General features: G+C 37.6%; 1 protein-coding gene across 3 annotated transcripts in view; it reads right to left on the bottom strand.

Annotated features, from left to right (window-relative positions):
- Nucleotides 1-17,481, bottom strand: part of KIAA0232 (KIAA0232 ortholog) — a 65,317-nt gene that overhangs the window by 10,601 nt on the left and 37,235 nt on the right. For 2 of the 3 annotated variants that reach the window (XM_039550332.1, XM_039550333.1), the window contains exons 4-6: nt 8,799-8,865; nt 7,359-7,440; nt 2,773-6,070 (exon numbers count right to left, since the gene is read on the bottom strand). In XM_039550332.1, coding sequence (XP_039406266.1) covers nt 2,773-6,070; nt 7,359-7,440; nt 8,799-8,865 — 3,447 coding nt within the window. The remainder of the gene's footprint in view (nt 1-2,772; nt 6,071-7,358; nt 7,441-8,798; nt 8,866-17,481) is intronic. The other variant, XM_039550334.1, reaches the window with a different exon arrangement.

The raw sequence follows: 17,481 nt of genomic DNA, 5'->3' as shown, positions 1-17,481 counted from the left end.
AATCTTATGGCTAGGTATATAAATATCATTCATGTTTGAAAAAGTTCTGCAGGAGCTACTTGCAAATTCCTGCTGCAAAATACACTGTAATTCTAAAACAAGTGCTCTAATATAGAAGGTAAGAGGGAGGAAACTGAACCAGATTCTCCTACAGTCTTGTTTATAAATAGGAGGTATTCAGAGATGTGTGTTTGCACAGCACATATGTAACTCCAGTTTAAGTGATGCAAAACAGAATGTGTTACTATTACACTGTGGTTTATACTAGTATTTTCACATCCATTATTTATGCAAAAATGTTGGAGGTACCTCAGAACACAACTCAAACTTTACATTAGATGACTGAGTTAAACAGTGACTTTAATTTCTGTCCTAAGTCAAGCATAGAAACACAGAAAGTTTCATTAAAAAAAAAAAATCTTTACAAATATTGATCTATACTAATCAGTCCAGACCATAGTGCCTGCTTTTCCCCCATGCATGTATGTGTGGGGTGTCCATGAAAAGTTTCTCCTAGACTGTCCTAATTCTAGGTATTTTATATTGATTTTGCTTAATGCTCGTGAAAATAAGTAATACCACTCTTAAAAAGAAAAAAGGCTCGCATCTTTTATAGACACTTTTAATGTGCCAAAAAGCCAATTACCTTCAGACTCCAACTACTGGTGCTTAGAAAAGCCCGGAGTGTGCTCACACCTTCTTGAGACACGGTAGATACAGGGGGATGAGTTAACCCAGGCTGTCTGAGCTTAGGGGGTAACCAAGCTCCCCAGGCCCCCCAGGAAGAGCTTAATTGCAAACCAAACTGGAGTCTAGACTGCTGAGAGGGTTGTTGGCCCTTTGTACTTCTCAGTGGTTTATCACTTTGAAGCTATGAAAATGCCTACAAAATCATGTGACCTGAGCAAGGGAAGCAGTAGGTTTTCCTCTTGCACTAAGGAACTTAAATAAAATAAAATACCAGAGCTTTCTGAGCACTGTTCACTACCAAAAGCCCCAGAGCTACCATAAACTATGGTACCACTGTAAACTTCCACCAGCCATTTACTAGTTTCTTGAATGGATAAGTGGTTGAAGTGAATAAGCAGCCTCACAGGGCACTACACATCCAGAAAGAAGATCTGAAAAGGGCTGGAAGGAACTTCAGGCTCTTGCTGTCACATGTAACTGTATAATCATTTGTTTGTTCATTGTTCCCTACTGCATGATGAAGTTAGATTTCCCCAACTCCTACTAAAAGGCAATTACAGAATCTGTTCTGACTTACAGTCTATTAATTTTTTTTGATGACTCCTTCTGCAAGGCCTGGCACAAAAACAGAAACTTCCTAGACCCCAGTAAAGATTTTTGAAGCCACTTCATCTCTGTTAACTTAACAGAGCAGGAGGAAGCAAGATGTCTAGAAAGGGTCTGGAAAAGCCACAAACTTGATTCTCTTGTGCAAGCAGGAGATATCAACTTACTGATGCTGGGAAAAGAAGCAATTAATTTAAAGGAGGATGAGAGAAGAAGCAAATAAGGAAGAAGGAAAATAAGAAAGTCTGATTTTGTTCAACAAAAAGGTGAGCTTTAGTTTTAGCAAGAGAAAGGTTAGCTTGCCTGTATATGAGTTAGTGTTTCAAACTTATAATTGAGAAATATGCAATTGCACAACACAAGCTGGGTGCAACTCTTCAGTTGAAAGTGGAAAAACTTCCTCCAAACGTAAATATTACAACTGCTGAGTATGTGCAAGAGGAGGCTGAAGAGGAAAAGAAAATATAAGATGTAAGCAAAAGAAAATGTAAGATGTAACTTATACCTATCCAGACAGTATCTCTGGGCTGGCCACACATCTAATTGATTTTGATAGTTACATGTTTCTACTCAAGAGCAGAGGGAGCTCACAGCAAGAAAAACTCAGGGTATTTTTGGCTAGAATGGATTTTTTACCTTGATTATTACTTAACTTATGGCTAAAATTACTGGAAAGAAAACTCTGATCTTAACCCATATTTATGCTGAATCTTTCTTATAGTACTGTGGTAGTGATGGATATTTTGCATCCACATTTTATTTCTTTTTGGCTCTATGCTGACAAGAGGATGCTTTAATTTCCAGACAATTAAGCCTTTTTACAAGCCTTTCTTTGCTGAAGTTTACATCCAGTAGTTCAACTCCAAATTCTTCTACTTGGAAGTAACTATATTCAAAAGACTGGCTTCAGATCTTTTTCTTCAGAATTTTAAAGTATGTTTGAATTAAAATCAGTAATATTTCATTACTCAAAATTTATGCACATTTTAACATTTTATATGTAAATCAGATAACCTAAAAACCTAAGGTAAACAGATTTTAAAGCCACATGAGTGTACACATGCATATATTTCTAAAGGTATGCAAGATGACACCAAAATACCTGAAGATGGTTTATTTTTCACAGAATCACAGAACGACTGAGGTTCAAAAGGAACTCTGGAGGTCATCATGTCCAACTCCCCCTGCTCAAGCTGGGCCCAGTAGAGCAGGCTGCCCAGGACCTTGTCCAGATGTCTTTTGAAATCTCCAAGGATGGAGACTCTACAACCTTCCTGGGCAACCAGCGCCAGCACTCGGTCACCCTTACAATAAGCAAGTTTATTCTTATGTTCAGATGGAACCTCCAGTTTCTCTACAAAACTGTATTTTCTAGAGATCTATACAATCACAAACATTTACTCAAAACTGTCACATGACAAACTGCTGGTTATCAGCTGCCAGCTGCAAATTCTGTAATTTTATATATCCACATACCTCTTCATGCTCTCCTGAAGAAACAGGATTATCCTCATACGTGGGGAAATGACACCCTGCTTTACAACTGCAAAACCTGCCAGTCTCCTCACGTGGCTCCACTATTCTGCAGTTTACTTTAGAGCTCTCCACCACTCTCCCTTCTAGAGATTCTTTCATACTGCATTCTAAGCAGGGATCTTGGTTTCCTACTGGCAACATCCCAGCCGACTCTTCTTGGGAATCCAGTGATGTCTGTGCACTCTTCTCCATTCCAGACTTTTTTAATCTGGGAAGGAATTTTCCAGATTCAAGCTCTGATTTTCCATAATAATGCCCTTCTTTTTCTGCATCTTCTTCCAGAGGTTTGAGATCTGCTTGTGGATCCTCAAATACATCTACTTGAGGAGGAACAGCAATACCTCCCTCATCTTTTTCTGACTCAAATTCTGACTCGCTTCCACCACCTGGAGAAAGTTCAGATGCAGAAATTGGGCGAAAGTGAGTCCTTGGAGAAATCCGTATAGCCCTGTACTGCGTTCGATCAACACCACATATCCTGGGGTGTAAAACCTCACTGTCTGAATCAGAGCACAGAATCGACTTAGGTTTAAAACTAGGGCTGAAAGATGCGATTCCTTCTGGCTCAAATGAACACTCTACATGAAGAACTTGTGAAAATGGATTGTTCAGGTCAAAGGAAGAGAATGAGTATTCAAGCCCTGGTTCTTCGACTTGAAAATTACCACAAGCTCCCAGTAAGTCTTCATGGAAGATAAAAGAAAAACCCTTATTTAATCCATTATCTCCACTCTTTGATTGCTCATTCTGCTCAAATGATACAAACGGCCTCCATAATTGCCTGTGGCCAGGAGCAAAGCTATTACCTGGAGTCATAAAAACATCTGTACCAGCTATTGTCACCACGTCAGAAGCTGCACACTGCAGTAAGCTCCCCTTTGAGTGACCAGGTGGCACCACTGCCCATTCTCCATCACTGTTAAATGTTTTGAGCTCCCCATACACACCACCAAGTATAAATGAGTTTTCTTTATCCTGGTTAACATCCCAGGGTTTTGATGGTGTGGTATAGTCACCACCATCTACTTTTGATAAATCATTTGAGACAAAGGCTCTCTTCTCTACATTCTCCTTTTGACCTTCCCAAAGGTGATACTCTGATCTTTGCACTGCTTTATTGGGTTCCTGGAGGGTTTCAACTTTTGCTTCTGTATCCAAACAGCAGCAATAGTTATTTACATCCGTTGAAAACAATTCATCTTCTATTCCTTCTATTTCTACCATCGCTGCAGAATTTCTGTCTGTCATATTTGTCCAAATATCTTTAATAACCCCTGAGCTGTAGCCATCTCCATGTGGACTGCTTTCCCTACACCCTTGTGTAGTTTCATAGTCTTTACTTTCTGCTTTTTGTTCTAGCTGAATACCACAGACAGATTCTAGCTTAGATTTCTTTTTGAAAATCAAAGTGGGCATTTCTCCTAAACCTCTAGCTTGTTGCTGGCAGGTTTCTTCTGGCAGAAAATCTAGAATTTCTTCATCTACATAATTCGAAGACACTCTAGGAACTACATAATTAATATCTTCTGCATTAAATTGCGTGGATTCTTCATATGGAATATTTATAGTCTCATTGTCTGAACGTGTTTCTTCCGAGTGTGACCATGGACTACAGGTTCTTGTTGAAAGATTAGAACAGTGTTCATTTTCATCAAAGGCACTATTTTTGGTCCATATTAGCAATCTAGACTGTGTTTTCCCAAGAATATTAGCAGTGCTACTAGAATCTGCATTTTCATTTCCCAAGTTGAGTGTTTCAAAAGAAAATGGTAAAACAGAGTTACTGCATTGCACTTCAAACACTGAAAAACAAGAGTTTATACCAGACCCTTCATTAATATCTGAAAAGAGCTCTTGATTGCCAGCAAGCATGTGTGAATTAAGCATTGTGCTGTCTAGGATGGGGGAGAATCTAATCGGAGAATCTCCTCCAAAACTTTCCCCATCTGCATCACCAGAACTAGAAGATGAACAGCACTCCCAAAATTGAGCTAAATTACTAAGATCTTGCAAGAACCACCCTTCAGCACCAACAGAGCTGGTCGAATCAGTCCATATTGCACTTTCCCCTTGCAACTCCATTCCATCTAACACTATGCAACATTCTGCCTCAAAATCAGTTTTTTCTTTACTCTTCTGTCGAATCATATTTAAAATCCGACTCTCCCCTTGCATCGTATCTGAGGCACCAGGATCCAACATGGATTGATCAATATCCACTTCATAGAAGTGCGTTAGTTCGGAGAGATGAACATCATCTAAATATTTGTCGTCCTCTGGTTGAGAACATATTGAGGTCCCAGCGAGGTCAATATCCTCATTTAGAACTGCAGGCATTTCTACAAAGTGACCATCGATGAAAGTACCTGCTGCGAGGTATGTTTTATGAATATTATTGTTGCTAATACAAAGACCATGCACTGATTCAGACAACTCTTCTACAGCCTCTGATGTTACTCCACATATATCTTCTCTGTTGCGGTATGTAGTCTCCAGCTTGCTTTTTCTGCTAAGAGGAACAAAGTACTCCGTAATCGGCTCAGTGTACCACAAGGGCTCTTCTTTATATTCCTTTTCATTTCTACTGTCTAAATATAAATCTTTTCCATCACTACCGCCAGCTTCTTTTCTTCCAATTTCTTTTAATGGCCTTTTACCTCTTTTGCACAGTTGTTTGATGGACCCGCTGCTGCTGCTGCTGCTGCTTCCACTGTGGACTTTTCTATCAGCCTTTTCACTGGATTTCACTGACAGCCTGCTCTGCCCGTTACGCCCTTTTTTATTCCGAACCTCTCTTGTTTTGTGTCTTACTTTAATACATTTCATTGATGCCTTGTATTCACCTTGATTACCACTAGAACTTGAGCCAGCCTCACTGGATCCGGACGACCAGGAGCGGGGACGCATCTTTCCCTCAGACTTATGTCGGACTTGCTTTTTGTACAAAACAGGCTTCTCTTCAACAGTGTTGTTACTAAACTTGTTTTCTTTCTCGTTTTTACTCTTCTTCTGCTGGGTTCTTTCCTGTACAGTGGCAGATACTTTATTACTTCTGTCTTTAGTTACTTCACTTTCACTGTTGCAGTCCTTTGGAGAAGATGTATCCGTGCTAGTTGGTGGAACAGTGGATGAAGATGAGGAGCTAGAGTAAGAGCATACTTTGGATTTATTCCATACAGTCATAATTTCCTGCAGGCAAACTGGCTTTTCAGAAAGAGGAGGAAATGCTTCATAGTACCTGAAAGCAAAACAAAAGAGACATTTGGATCATAGAGCTTCAGATAAGCATTAAGAGTATTACTAAAGTATTACTAAAAACACAGCAAAGCACTACCTGTCTAATTGCTAAAAATCTAGTTTGCACTACATATGCACATGCCACTCATTGCTCTATTTGAATGCTATCAAAGGGAAAATGAAAATGAGTTTTGAAAGTGCTTATATTAATATATGTTTAGCAATATACTGCATACAAGTTAAACAATTCCCTTTTCAGAGACTGCTAAATATCACTGTAGAGAGAAATTGTGGATGCTTACAGCAGTGGTTCCAGGTTTATTAGATAATGTGGCAATTCACTACAGTCTTCTTAAGTGTTTGATTTAGATTATAAATGAGGAAGTCCTGAATTTCAGTTAGTTCAGTCCTGAATTTCAGTTTTTAAAATTCTTGTTTATGAAATGAGACACTATCTGTTAAATTCTGCAGTTTGATCGTCCAGTTATTAAGGAAAAGTTACTAAAAAAAGATTAGGTTTTGAGTAGTTTAAGGCGCTTAACAGCTTTATGCAAGAGGTACAAGATTAAAATATGGTTTTCTGCAACATTTAAAGTAGCATGTGTTTGGTGGTAGAGAGATTTATACTGAATCACATATATTTCAATGAAAACCTATTAAAAAAATTTGGACTCCATTAAGTTAAATGCACATAAGCCCAATTAGTTCCCTGAAGATGGATCATCCATTTAGTAACAATTCTACTAGGCTGTTGCTACTATTAAGAGACACAGAAGCAGCTGTATCTCCAAGAGAGGTCGATGATAAAACTCCTGGGTAGTTCAGTAACACTGGACTCAGGCACTTGGTAACTAGGAGATCACTTTGGTTATCAAGAGTTTAAAGGTTCTAAGAGATTTCTTTTGCCATTTATGCAATAGAAAGCAGTGAGTTCTGAATCCAGGAAACAGCTGATTCCCTCCCTGCAAATCTACATGTCAATTAATGCTGTCTTAAAGGTTTTTGTCTGGTTGACTTAGTCTTCAGGAAACTAAAATAAAGTACGGTTTGAGTTCTGTATATAGTCAAACGAAAGCAGTCAGGACTTCAACAGAAATTAAACTAGCCCATGGTACCAAGTGCTTATATTTAAATATACAAGATTAACAAAAGAAGATGGCAGGAAAATAAATGTATTTCTTAATTTCCACAAAACTCCAGATTCCCCACTAAGTTAACTTCACCATGTTAAAATATGGGAGCAAAAATAGAAAAGCGTCTCAGATAACAATAAGAAAAAAAATGCATACATTTCTACTTGATCCTTTGCTGTGGGAGATAAATCAGTCTCAGGAGTCAAAGAGCCTTCTAACTTTTTGTGGATCTTCTCCTCTGTTTTGGAAGAAAATTCCAAACGCTTAACAGAAAAATTCAAAAAAGCCAGTGTACTTTGTAACAGTATTTAACAAAAACCACCAGGATGTATAACTGTAATAGTAGTAAAATTTCCATAAAACACTATAAATAACAAAGAAATTACAAATTACCACCCAAGATTCAAGTTTTTCACAGTTGTCCAGTCCTGCAAATCTGACCAAACGTGACTGGCCAGCAGCTCCATGCAACCACATGGATAGCAATGCCCCACTAGGAGAATTCCTGCTGAATGTTTAATTGTTTCATATCCAAACCCTTATCTCATTCTTGCACTGCTACAGACACAAAAAATATTTCTTAGAAAAATCAACTATTTAACTGTTTTTATCATTGGCCACATCTAACTTCTCATGTGTTTCACTAAAAGGAAATACCCTTCCAGTAGTTGCTGAGCTTTGAGTGGATGTAAAGGCATATTTCCTGTGTGAGAGGTGACTCTGAAAATTTTCTAATTCTTTATATTAAAACCTTTAAAATATAAAAAAAGTGAGACATACTATTTTTTTAAATCTATTTTTTTCAAAATAAATGCTCAGCATCACCTTGGCTCAGGAAGAAGTTCACAGCATTATGAAATACTAAGAGCTGATTAATGATTACAGTTTAAAAACAAAAAAAAAGGGAATGGAAACAGGTAAAATCATGCTTTAAGCAGGTAAATGTTTATCTCTTATTTACAGCTACTTATACTACTATAATAAGCATATTAATTTCACTTCAAGTGTCCAAGGCTGCTACTGTGTCCCTGAACAAACATTTATGTATGATGAACTTTCACTGGAGATAACACAAGTTTACATTATGCTCCCTCCCCTAAGCTTGATGTCATAAAGCGCCCATTATTATTCCCCTATAGCCCAGAAATTTTAAGTAGTGATGGCTGTTTTGGATGCTTTTCACAGGAATAGTTTCCACATAATTATTTTGAGGCATATCTACTCTTTGCAAGCATCAATACACAAAAGGAACAGAATCAAGTCTACTTTATTTTCATTACTTTTGGTAGGGAGGGGGATGCTGAATTTGGAATATTTACTAAAAAAGCAGGCATAGCTGGCTATGAACAGTTACAGCTTTTCATGAACAAAACTCCATTTGTAAGTGGCTATTTCTAAGGTAAACAAAGCATATCAGCACAAAATTGCTTAAATTGTTTGAATGAAATTATTCAAACATACTTTAAAATTGCATGGCCTGTACTAAAAGTTACTGAAATAACAGCCTACTCCCCCACACCCACCCCTGTCTCAGAATGTTGCACAGTTGATAAATACAATGCATGGCCTCGGAAGTTTTAACATTTTTTTCCTCACCTTGCTTACTCTGAAGGTCTTTCAGTTTGGAGCAAAGCTCCTCCACTAATGTTTCAATCCCAGAGCTCTGCACGACGACAAAACCACATGGGAAAAAAAGAGAAAAAAATAGAAAATATAACTTACTAAAAAGAATTCATAGAAATATATCAATACAGTACACGTATCTCAGCAGACATATTGTTCTTTTTGCACAGTAACTAGATATGAAAAATCAACAAAATTATTTATAGGTATAAATCCAATCCTATAAATATGTAATTAGAGGTCAAAATGATTCCATGAAACATGAAGATACATTCACAGAGAGGTTTCAAACTACAAGTCACATTGTTGCATTACAGGATATCCAAGGCTTTGCAAACACTGCATGTCACATTTACTGCATGGTATTGCTGCAGATTTAGCCAGGAGTCTCAGGATAGAAGTTCAATCACCCACTGAATACTAAGATGCATTTCAAAAAGTTAAGCCTGATCCTTTTGGCTGCACAGTTTATACCTGTGGGAAGGGACTGCTAAAATGATACAGAAAATCAGGCATGAAGGTGGAAAGGAGAACAGTAGGAAGGCGTACACACATATGTGGCAGAGAGGGAGAGGAAAACGCTTCCACAGTATCTATATGCAAAACCCAGCCCACAATCTTGCCAATTTACCATAACCAAGTAATTTTTTCTTTTTAAACAATGTGTTACTAGCTCAACAACACAGGAGAGCAGAGGAAAAAATAAACACCTACTTCATATTCCCTATAAGCCTCTATTTTCCTCCTTTATTCCTCTACATAAATACTGAAATACTGAAAATAAACATACACAAAAACCAGTCCAATATATTACCCATAGAGGAAAACCCCATGATATTCCAATGGAAAAAAGTTGAATTCCCATCAGCAAAATATTAAACACCAATCTACAGCCTGAAATGACCATTCCTGTTGGAAGGAAAACTAGGTGAGGTGGGTACTGTATGGGTACTTGTGTTCTTGTTAGTTCGATGCTCAGGAATTGTACTTCACACTTTCCATAACAGCAAACAGAGCTAGAATCACAGCTAAACACAGCAATCTGGCACTCGTGGGGAGGATACAAGAAGTCCCCTGCACATCACCCTACAGCTGGGAGCGTTAATGAGGGAGGATCATGCAGCTTACTGTATCCTGTGCACAGTTTCCTCAATATCAACTCCACCATTGTTGGAAATCTAGTTCCAATTACACTTGGAGAAACTTACACAAACCCCCAAGAAAATGATCTCATCTTCTGAATTTAACATGATCTTATTTGTGCATATAGTTATGGGACATGTTTTCTCTCCGAAGGCAACGCCGATCAAATATCAAGTTACAGAAAAGCACAGAAAAGAGTTTGATTTGCTGTGTGACCATGGTGGTATAAAGATTCAATTTTTCCAAGATCTAAGAGTTTCTCATCTCTCCTGATTACTGTCCAGAAATTGCTGAGAAATGTGAATATATGTTGCTAAAGAACAAGAAAATATTATGAAAAAGAGAATACTAATTTATACAGTCAGACTAGCTTGTTTAATTCACTGTCACAAAAACACTCGAAAAATCATACACTGAAGCAATGATTTATATGCTGACTCTAAACTTTAATTATTTGCAGCCAAGTGAGAAAGAAAGCAATTTTCTATTCCTAACTGTATTGCTGCACTGAACTGCTAAATATAAACCTTTATGCCACATACTTAACTGAGGATGACTTAGCAATATCAAACTTCAGAAGGCATCTTCTGTATCAGTAAATTTACCAGCATAAATTAAATCATTTAGCAAGAACCAAGCAAGACAGTAATATGAATGAAGCTATGTAGTTGTAATAATTTGCCACATATATGCCACTTAATTTATCCATTAATATGCCACTCTTGACTCCCCCCCTCCTACCCCCAAAAGGTCAACAGAGGAGGAGCTGGCCTTGGTTTTCCTTAACTTCCAAAACTGTCTAATCAAACAGACACCTGTAGCAAACACTCCAAGGAATACAGATTCACTTCCTTAACTTAATTATAGCATCATGCTAAAAAAATGCCCCCAAACCAGCAACAATATGCTTACCATTGCACCGAAGAAGTGAAAACTTTTGGAATCAAACACTTCATTTCCTCCTGTACCATGAAACTAATACTTGAGTCAGCTGACGCGCTGCCCGCTGTCCTGCATGGCGCTGAAGGAGACAGCGCTCACTTTAAAACAAGGGGGGTGGGACCCACTGTGCAGAACACCAGGTCTCTGGAGATCCCCTGCTCAACTTCTTACTGCAGCACATGAAAACGTGCTGCAGACTTAATGTAACGAATGCCACGGCAGTTACTTCAAATATGACACTGGTGTTAGCGGAATATGAGATTCAGTTGCTTTTTTTATTGTTTACCTTAATGCCTTGTAGCTGTAATGACCCCATGGCCTGAAAATAACACGTTCCAGGCACTGGCTTGGTTCAATAGGACACAACTAGCTAACAAAACTAGGTGATCTGGTTGAAGCACTTTGCTTATGTTCAAATTTAAAGACAGACCCCATACAATACAAATACTGCAGCATCTTACAAACATTTTGAAATATGGAAGTTTTAGTGCCCAATTATGATTGCTTTTGTAATTCCATCATGAAAGGCTTAAAACTCAAAATTGTCTGTCCCAGATTTCTACTAACCTGTTTCTCTCACTCAAATTACAAAGGGCAGCACATAATTTTTTAATTAATACTTTTCATTTTGCATAACAATATTTCCTGCACACCAAGCACATTTTATTCTATTGTACTGTTTTTAACATTTTTCTCTTTCCTTCCCCTGCTTCAAAATACATCCAGTTTCACCAAAAGTTGTTCTTTTTGGCTTTTTATCAGCTGGCTACAGCAAGGGAAGGATTACATAAAGGATAGGTGTTATGTTACTGGCATAGGAGTGATGGTGCTAACAGATAAATTAAGCTTCTGAACTCACCCAGCATGAACATAACTGCTGGAGTTACAGGACTCCAATAGCCACTGTCTTCCTTAGTGACCACCATGACCCTATTCAGAGCCTAATTAATGCAGTTCTGCATAATGAAGAATGAGACCAAATTAATAAAAAAAACAAAACAGCAAAGCTCACTCACATTTTTACACATATTTGTAAATATGTTTGTTAGTTTTGACTTTTTTTTTTGAGGTTGGATTTTTTTCTCCCTAAACACACAGGCTCACACATATATATAATATCAAATCTTAAATCAAAGACCTTTTGAACACATTCTGCTTTGGAAGCAGAGCAGCCAGAGATGACAAGTGGTAACTCATTAGCCTGAAGCAATCCAATTGCTTTCATATGTATATCCACACCTCTGTATAGCTACAGAAAGTGTTCCCAGAAGATATTAAAACAGTAGGTGTAGTTACTTCTGAAATGTTTTTATAAATTTAAAATATTCAGTTAAATTTATAAATGAACCATGGAAAAACCGAGTATTATGTGTACCAAACTGAAATTCACTAAAAACTGTTGCCTATGTTAACAGTGGGCACTGGCTTCTATGTTTTTACAGTTTTGAGTAAGAAATTGTGAAACATTAGCTCCTCTCATATTCTTGGCAAATCACCTGAATTCTTAAGTGATATTCATCTCTGCTAGCAGGCTACTTCTGAATGTTACAAACAAGCATAGCACAGTCACCATCCAGAAAATTTAAGAAGTTTTTCCTGAATTTCATCGCAAACAGCACCGTTATTATTTCACATAGTTATACTACAGAACTGAGAAGAGGACTGTTGAGTAAATTTTTCATTGTCACTGAGCTTTCACCTCTTCCCATCACCCAGTAATGATATCTGGTTATGGGTCTCATATTTCCGACAAAAAATGCCATGCAAACATATACTTTGTTCTGCAGATCTGTACATATGCAATAGCCAAGCCATCTGGACAAAACAAAGGAAAATTAAATTCTGATAGCCAGTAGTTAGAATGAGATTTCCACATCCAACAGACCATGAATATATACACAGAAACTGAAAAATTCCATCAGACTGTACAACTCCAAGGGAAGTGTTGTTTTGGGGAGATGTTGTTTGGGCTTAGGTTTTTGGCAGGTTCAGGTTTTTCGCTCCTAGTCTAACATAAGTTAAAAGCTTCCTCCAGAAGCTTTGAACTGTGCAGTGTAAATATTTACTAAATATGGCTTGTTACTTCAGGCCTGTAAGGTATGGAGAAAGGTCCTTGCTCCTCTTCAATCTTTTTGAAAAGCAAAAGCATGACAATTCCTTTTACCTGAACAATTAAAATAATCACTCATTCGCTATTAGGGTTTTGAGAGCTTTCTATCTTTCACTTTCAAAACAAATCCTTTTCCCAAACATACACAACAGTTTAGGTTGGAAAGTACCTCTGGAGATCGTCTAGTCCAAACCCCTGCTGAAACAGGATAAACTAGAGAATATTGACAGAGTATTTCACAAAATACAAGTTCAAACAATCTAGAAATTAAAGTAAATCAATATATTCATAGTTTCAAATCATTGATTTTACAGGCCATCGGGCTCTCCAGAGAAGATGGTATTCTGACTGTACCAAGACTGTTTTGTTAGCATGTCTCTGGTCACCAAGTGCAGGATTAGATAGCTTTTCTATATGAATCAGCTGTTAAGCCACGTGAACTGAGTAAGGCACAAAATGTGATTCACCGCAACCACACATCTATTTCTGTATTTTGTAGGATGATGAGAGAAAGTTAAAAGTCTAGGTTTTCATTTTTTAACATTCTGACACAGTATAATTCATCTGATTACAAGCACTCTCACAAGAGGTGCTCAAGACAGACTAAAAAATAATCTTGGCCCAAGATCAGCACTATGTGAATATATGAATAAATAAATCTCAATCCATTAAAATAGCAGCTTCCCTGGGGTGTTCAATCCAGGTGAGTTCAAAGAATTAAAATAAGGTTCCACCTTGCATTATCATAGTAAGGTAGATGACACTAAGAAACACTTAAGAGTATGTACTTGTAAATGTTTTTGACCCTTTAGCAGCAAGAACACAAATCTTTATCTGTTTATTTGAATATGTAATGATTTATCACAAAGATACTGGACCAGTCAGAAAAACAAATTCTATTTATTAACTTCTCTTTTTGGGGCTCATGAATACTTGATCCAAAGTAATCTTCAATAAATGTGTGACCTCAGAATATTAATTTCCAAGCAAACTGCCTTAATATCACATAAATCCAAGCCATTTTAAGAAATATGAGAGCAATAGCTCTCCAACAAGGAAATAAAAATACTTCCTTGAAACTCTCTTAATCCTGTCTTTGGTATTAAAACAACATTAGGAAAGGTAAATTACGTATCTAGCAAATAGCTAGGATCAGGCTCAGACTTCAGAGCTGTAATTCACCACATCACACACCACCTTCTAAGAGAGAGAGAGATAATAAATAGCACGTGTTATTTACTAATTCTAGATAAAAGAGATCATCTGCCAGCTCAAATTAACTTCAAATAAACATGCTATCCCTAAATGTAGGTTATTAGAGCAGCTAATCTGACTTCTGTTATTTAAAACTTAATTCTTTTAGCTCCCTCCCATAGCAGGCTACACTGAAATAGATGTTATCCCCCCAAGAAAGGATAATTCCTCACTAGAAACTATTCTTCCTGATTATTATTCATCACTTATAAACAAACATGCTGACTTCAAAGCCACAACAGACTTGCTATCCATGTAAGCAGTGCTGCTGTGAGATTTCACTTAATCACAGTACTTCAGCTTGCCCATGCTAAAATGTTCTTATCTGTATTATCAATGAAATGGCAGAAACTTTTAAAGTGAGTTCCCACCAATTACGCAAAAGCTCTTTTCTGCACCAAGTGAAATGCAGAAAGGACACTTGAATTTTCCTCAGCAGGTGCTCTGCCAGGTTCATTCAAGTTTGCTTCTGTGTATGATAAGAATTCATAATGGACCCCCATCTCAAATTTTTTGTGAAAATTATTGCTCTACATTAAGGAAAATTATAATCTAATAACACTGCTCTGTGATGGAACACAAGGCATTATTCAGGAGAGCTCTGTAACCAGCTCCTCTGGCATTTTCCTGGCACACCTGTGCCTGAAAGTCTGTGCTGCTCCTCCCTCCAAGAAATGCATACACCAACTTCCCTTCTGTCCCAGGCTTATCAGAGAAGCTGCTGCGAGGACAGATCTGCCTTGCCCCAGTTTGCCCCCATTTTCATGGGAAGTACATACAAGGTGAAATAACTTTCAATCACACTGAACACCTACTTTCAGCCTCCAAGACAGTCATCTCTACTACGGGAAATATTTAATGTTATGAAGCAACTTTTGTGTAGACTAAGCTCCCACAAGGAATTTCTCCAGTTCAGTATGTACATTTTCTATATTGAGAAAACACATACAAAAATTGGAATAATTAAAACCTTTGTCAACTTCAATTAATGTTACTATTACAGACAGCAAAGTGGTTTCAGTAACATGACAAATCAGATATGTGGAACTATGAATATCTGTTTAATGCCAAAGTCATTAAGAAAAAGGAATTGATTTATTGTAATTAATTTATTCTGTGATGGCTACCTTGGCAAGACAAATGACTTTCATTTCCTATATGGTATCTGAAGTTATTTTTTAAATTCTCTCCTAAATAATGCTGCATGTTCTGGAAACAGCTAGTATATCCCTTTCCATAAGGACAACTGGACACAAACCAAAAGAAAGAGAACATTCATTTAATTTTTGAAGTGTTTTTGGCATCTTCTGGTAAAGGACTCTGAACAATCATCCTCAGACACATAGAAATGCTTACTACTAAGCTAGTCAGGATATATGCTTCAAGAACCATTAAGGCTATTTTGGAACCTTAACTTCAATTTTTTACTTTAATAAATTGAAACTTTTCAACATGCACTTCACCTTTCTATTTGTTAAGATGGCTTTTACACAACTTGATTCATTCTTCTGCTGTCCCGTATCTTTACATTAACACTCTTGTTCATGTCACTTCTAATTATACATAGATCTGTAATTTAAATCACTTACGAAACCGTCTAATGTTTACAACCTGATTCTCCAGTATCCCAGTGTAGTGGTCAGTGTGTATTACCTAATTAATATTAGGTTATGTTAGAGAAGCAGGGAACAGCAGGAATAAATCAGTGATTAAAATTAATTTTAAATCATCTAGTTAAGGTGCCATTCTGCTTAGAAAGAAAGACAGTTCTTGTATAAACTCCAGAAGTCCTTTTCCCTCAGTTCTTGCCTATCGCTATTGCAAAGTGCAAGGCAGATGATGTGACAGTGCCTTGGTCTAAACTGGCACACAGATACCATAATCTCTGGAGACAGCAATAGTTGGCCAGAGTAACCCTCAATAAAAACATGCTCAGATATGCAATCATAACCAATTGATTCATTTGGCCTGATCAGGAGATTATTTCTACAAATAAGGTTTATGTGCAGAACTGTAGTAACTGCATGGATGCCCCACACCTACTAATGTTCAAGGCCAGGTTGGATGGGGCTGTGAGGAAACTGGTCTAGTGGGAGGTGTCCCTACCCATGGCAGGAGGTTGGAGCGAAATGATCTTTAAGGTTCCTTCCAACCCAAACCATTCTAGGATTCTATGATTCTATGAAAGTTTGACAGTTCTGCACTTCGAGTAAGAAAGATGACAAATGCTAAGAAAATGTCAACAAAATCTTATTTTAGACACATCTCAAGTCTGTGCTGAAAGCAAGGCACATTTGAGAATAAAATTACCATTAAAATTTTTAGGAAAAATTTTTCACTAGAGCCCCACTTGTTCCTCTATGTGCTCCTGCATGATAACACAAGTATCAGAAGAGTTCTATTCCCCCGTCGTAACTCAAAGTAAGCAAAGCCAGTGCTCTATGCTGTTAGCATGCCCACACCTGACTACATTTAAAAGAAATTACTGTTATGAAGTTTCACCAATTATGTTTCCATGTTACCCCCAAGCAGTAATTTCTTAGAACAGTGGGATGTGTGTTCTTGTCAAATACATTAGAGCAGTTCTGTTTCAAAATTCATCACGGAATCTATCAACCAAGACTAGCTCTTGCTTTAACATGTTGCACACGGTTTCATGTGGCAGTTAGAAGACTTTGAGAGCTCAGTTAGTTCAGAATGGACCACACTGCCTGAACCCCATTATGACAGGCCTTGGGAGATCAGCAGCATTAGACACTAGGAATGTCTCAGGATGTGCTGTGGAACAGCTTAGGCAAAGTGGACACCTACATTGGGAGAAGGAAAGAGTCTTGGAGCACTGGTTTCATCAGCGCTGAAAGTAAGATCCACAGGAAGCTGTCTCCTCATTCTTAAAAAGCCCTCACACATTTCATCAGAAGGACACAGACACTGCTTTAACTGAAATTCTGGCACCATCTTGGAGTGCAGCTTCACGTGTCACACTGCAAGTGTTCAGTGAATTAACTGCACTCCATAGCAACCGCAATAGCACAGCTGCAGACCTGCTCACTATTGAGCAATGCAAATTTTAGCAGAAAAGTCATCAGGTAAAAGCTAATTAAGCTTGGATTTAAGACCAATGGACAGGCACATAAGTAATTTCAATATTATTCCTGGGAAATACACCTATTCAAAAGTCTTACATGTATCAGTCTCCATAAGCAA

This window comes from Corvus cornix, chromosome 4, assembly GCF_000738735.6.
Source record: "Corvus cornix cornix isolate S_Up_H32 chromosome 4, ASM73873v5, whole genome shotgun sequence".
NCBI lineage: Eukaryota > Metazoa > Chordata > Aves > Passeriformes > Corvidae > Corvus > Corvus cornix.
This window is presented reverse-complemented; position numbering and strand designations above follow the sequence as displayed.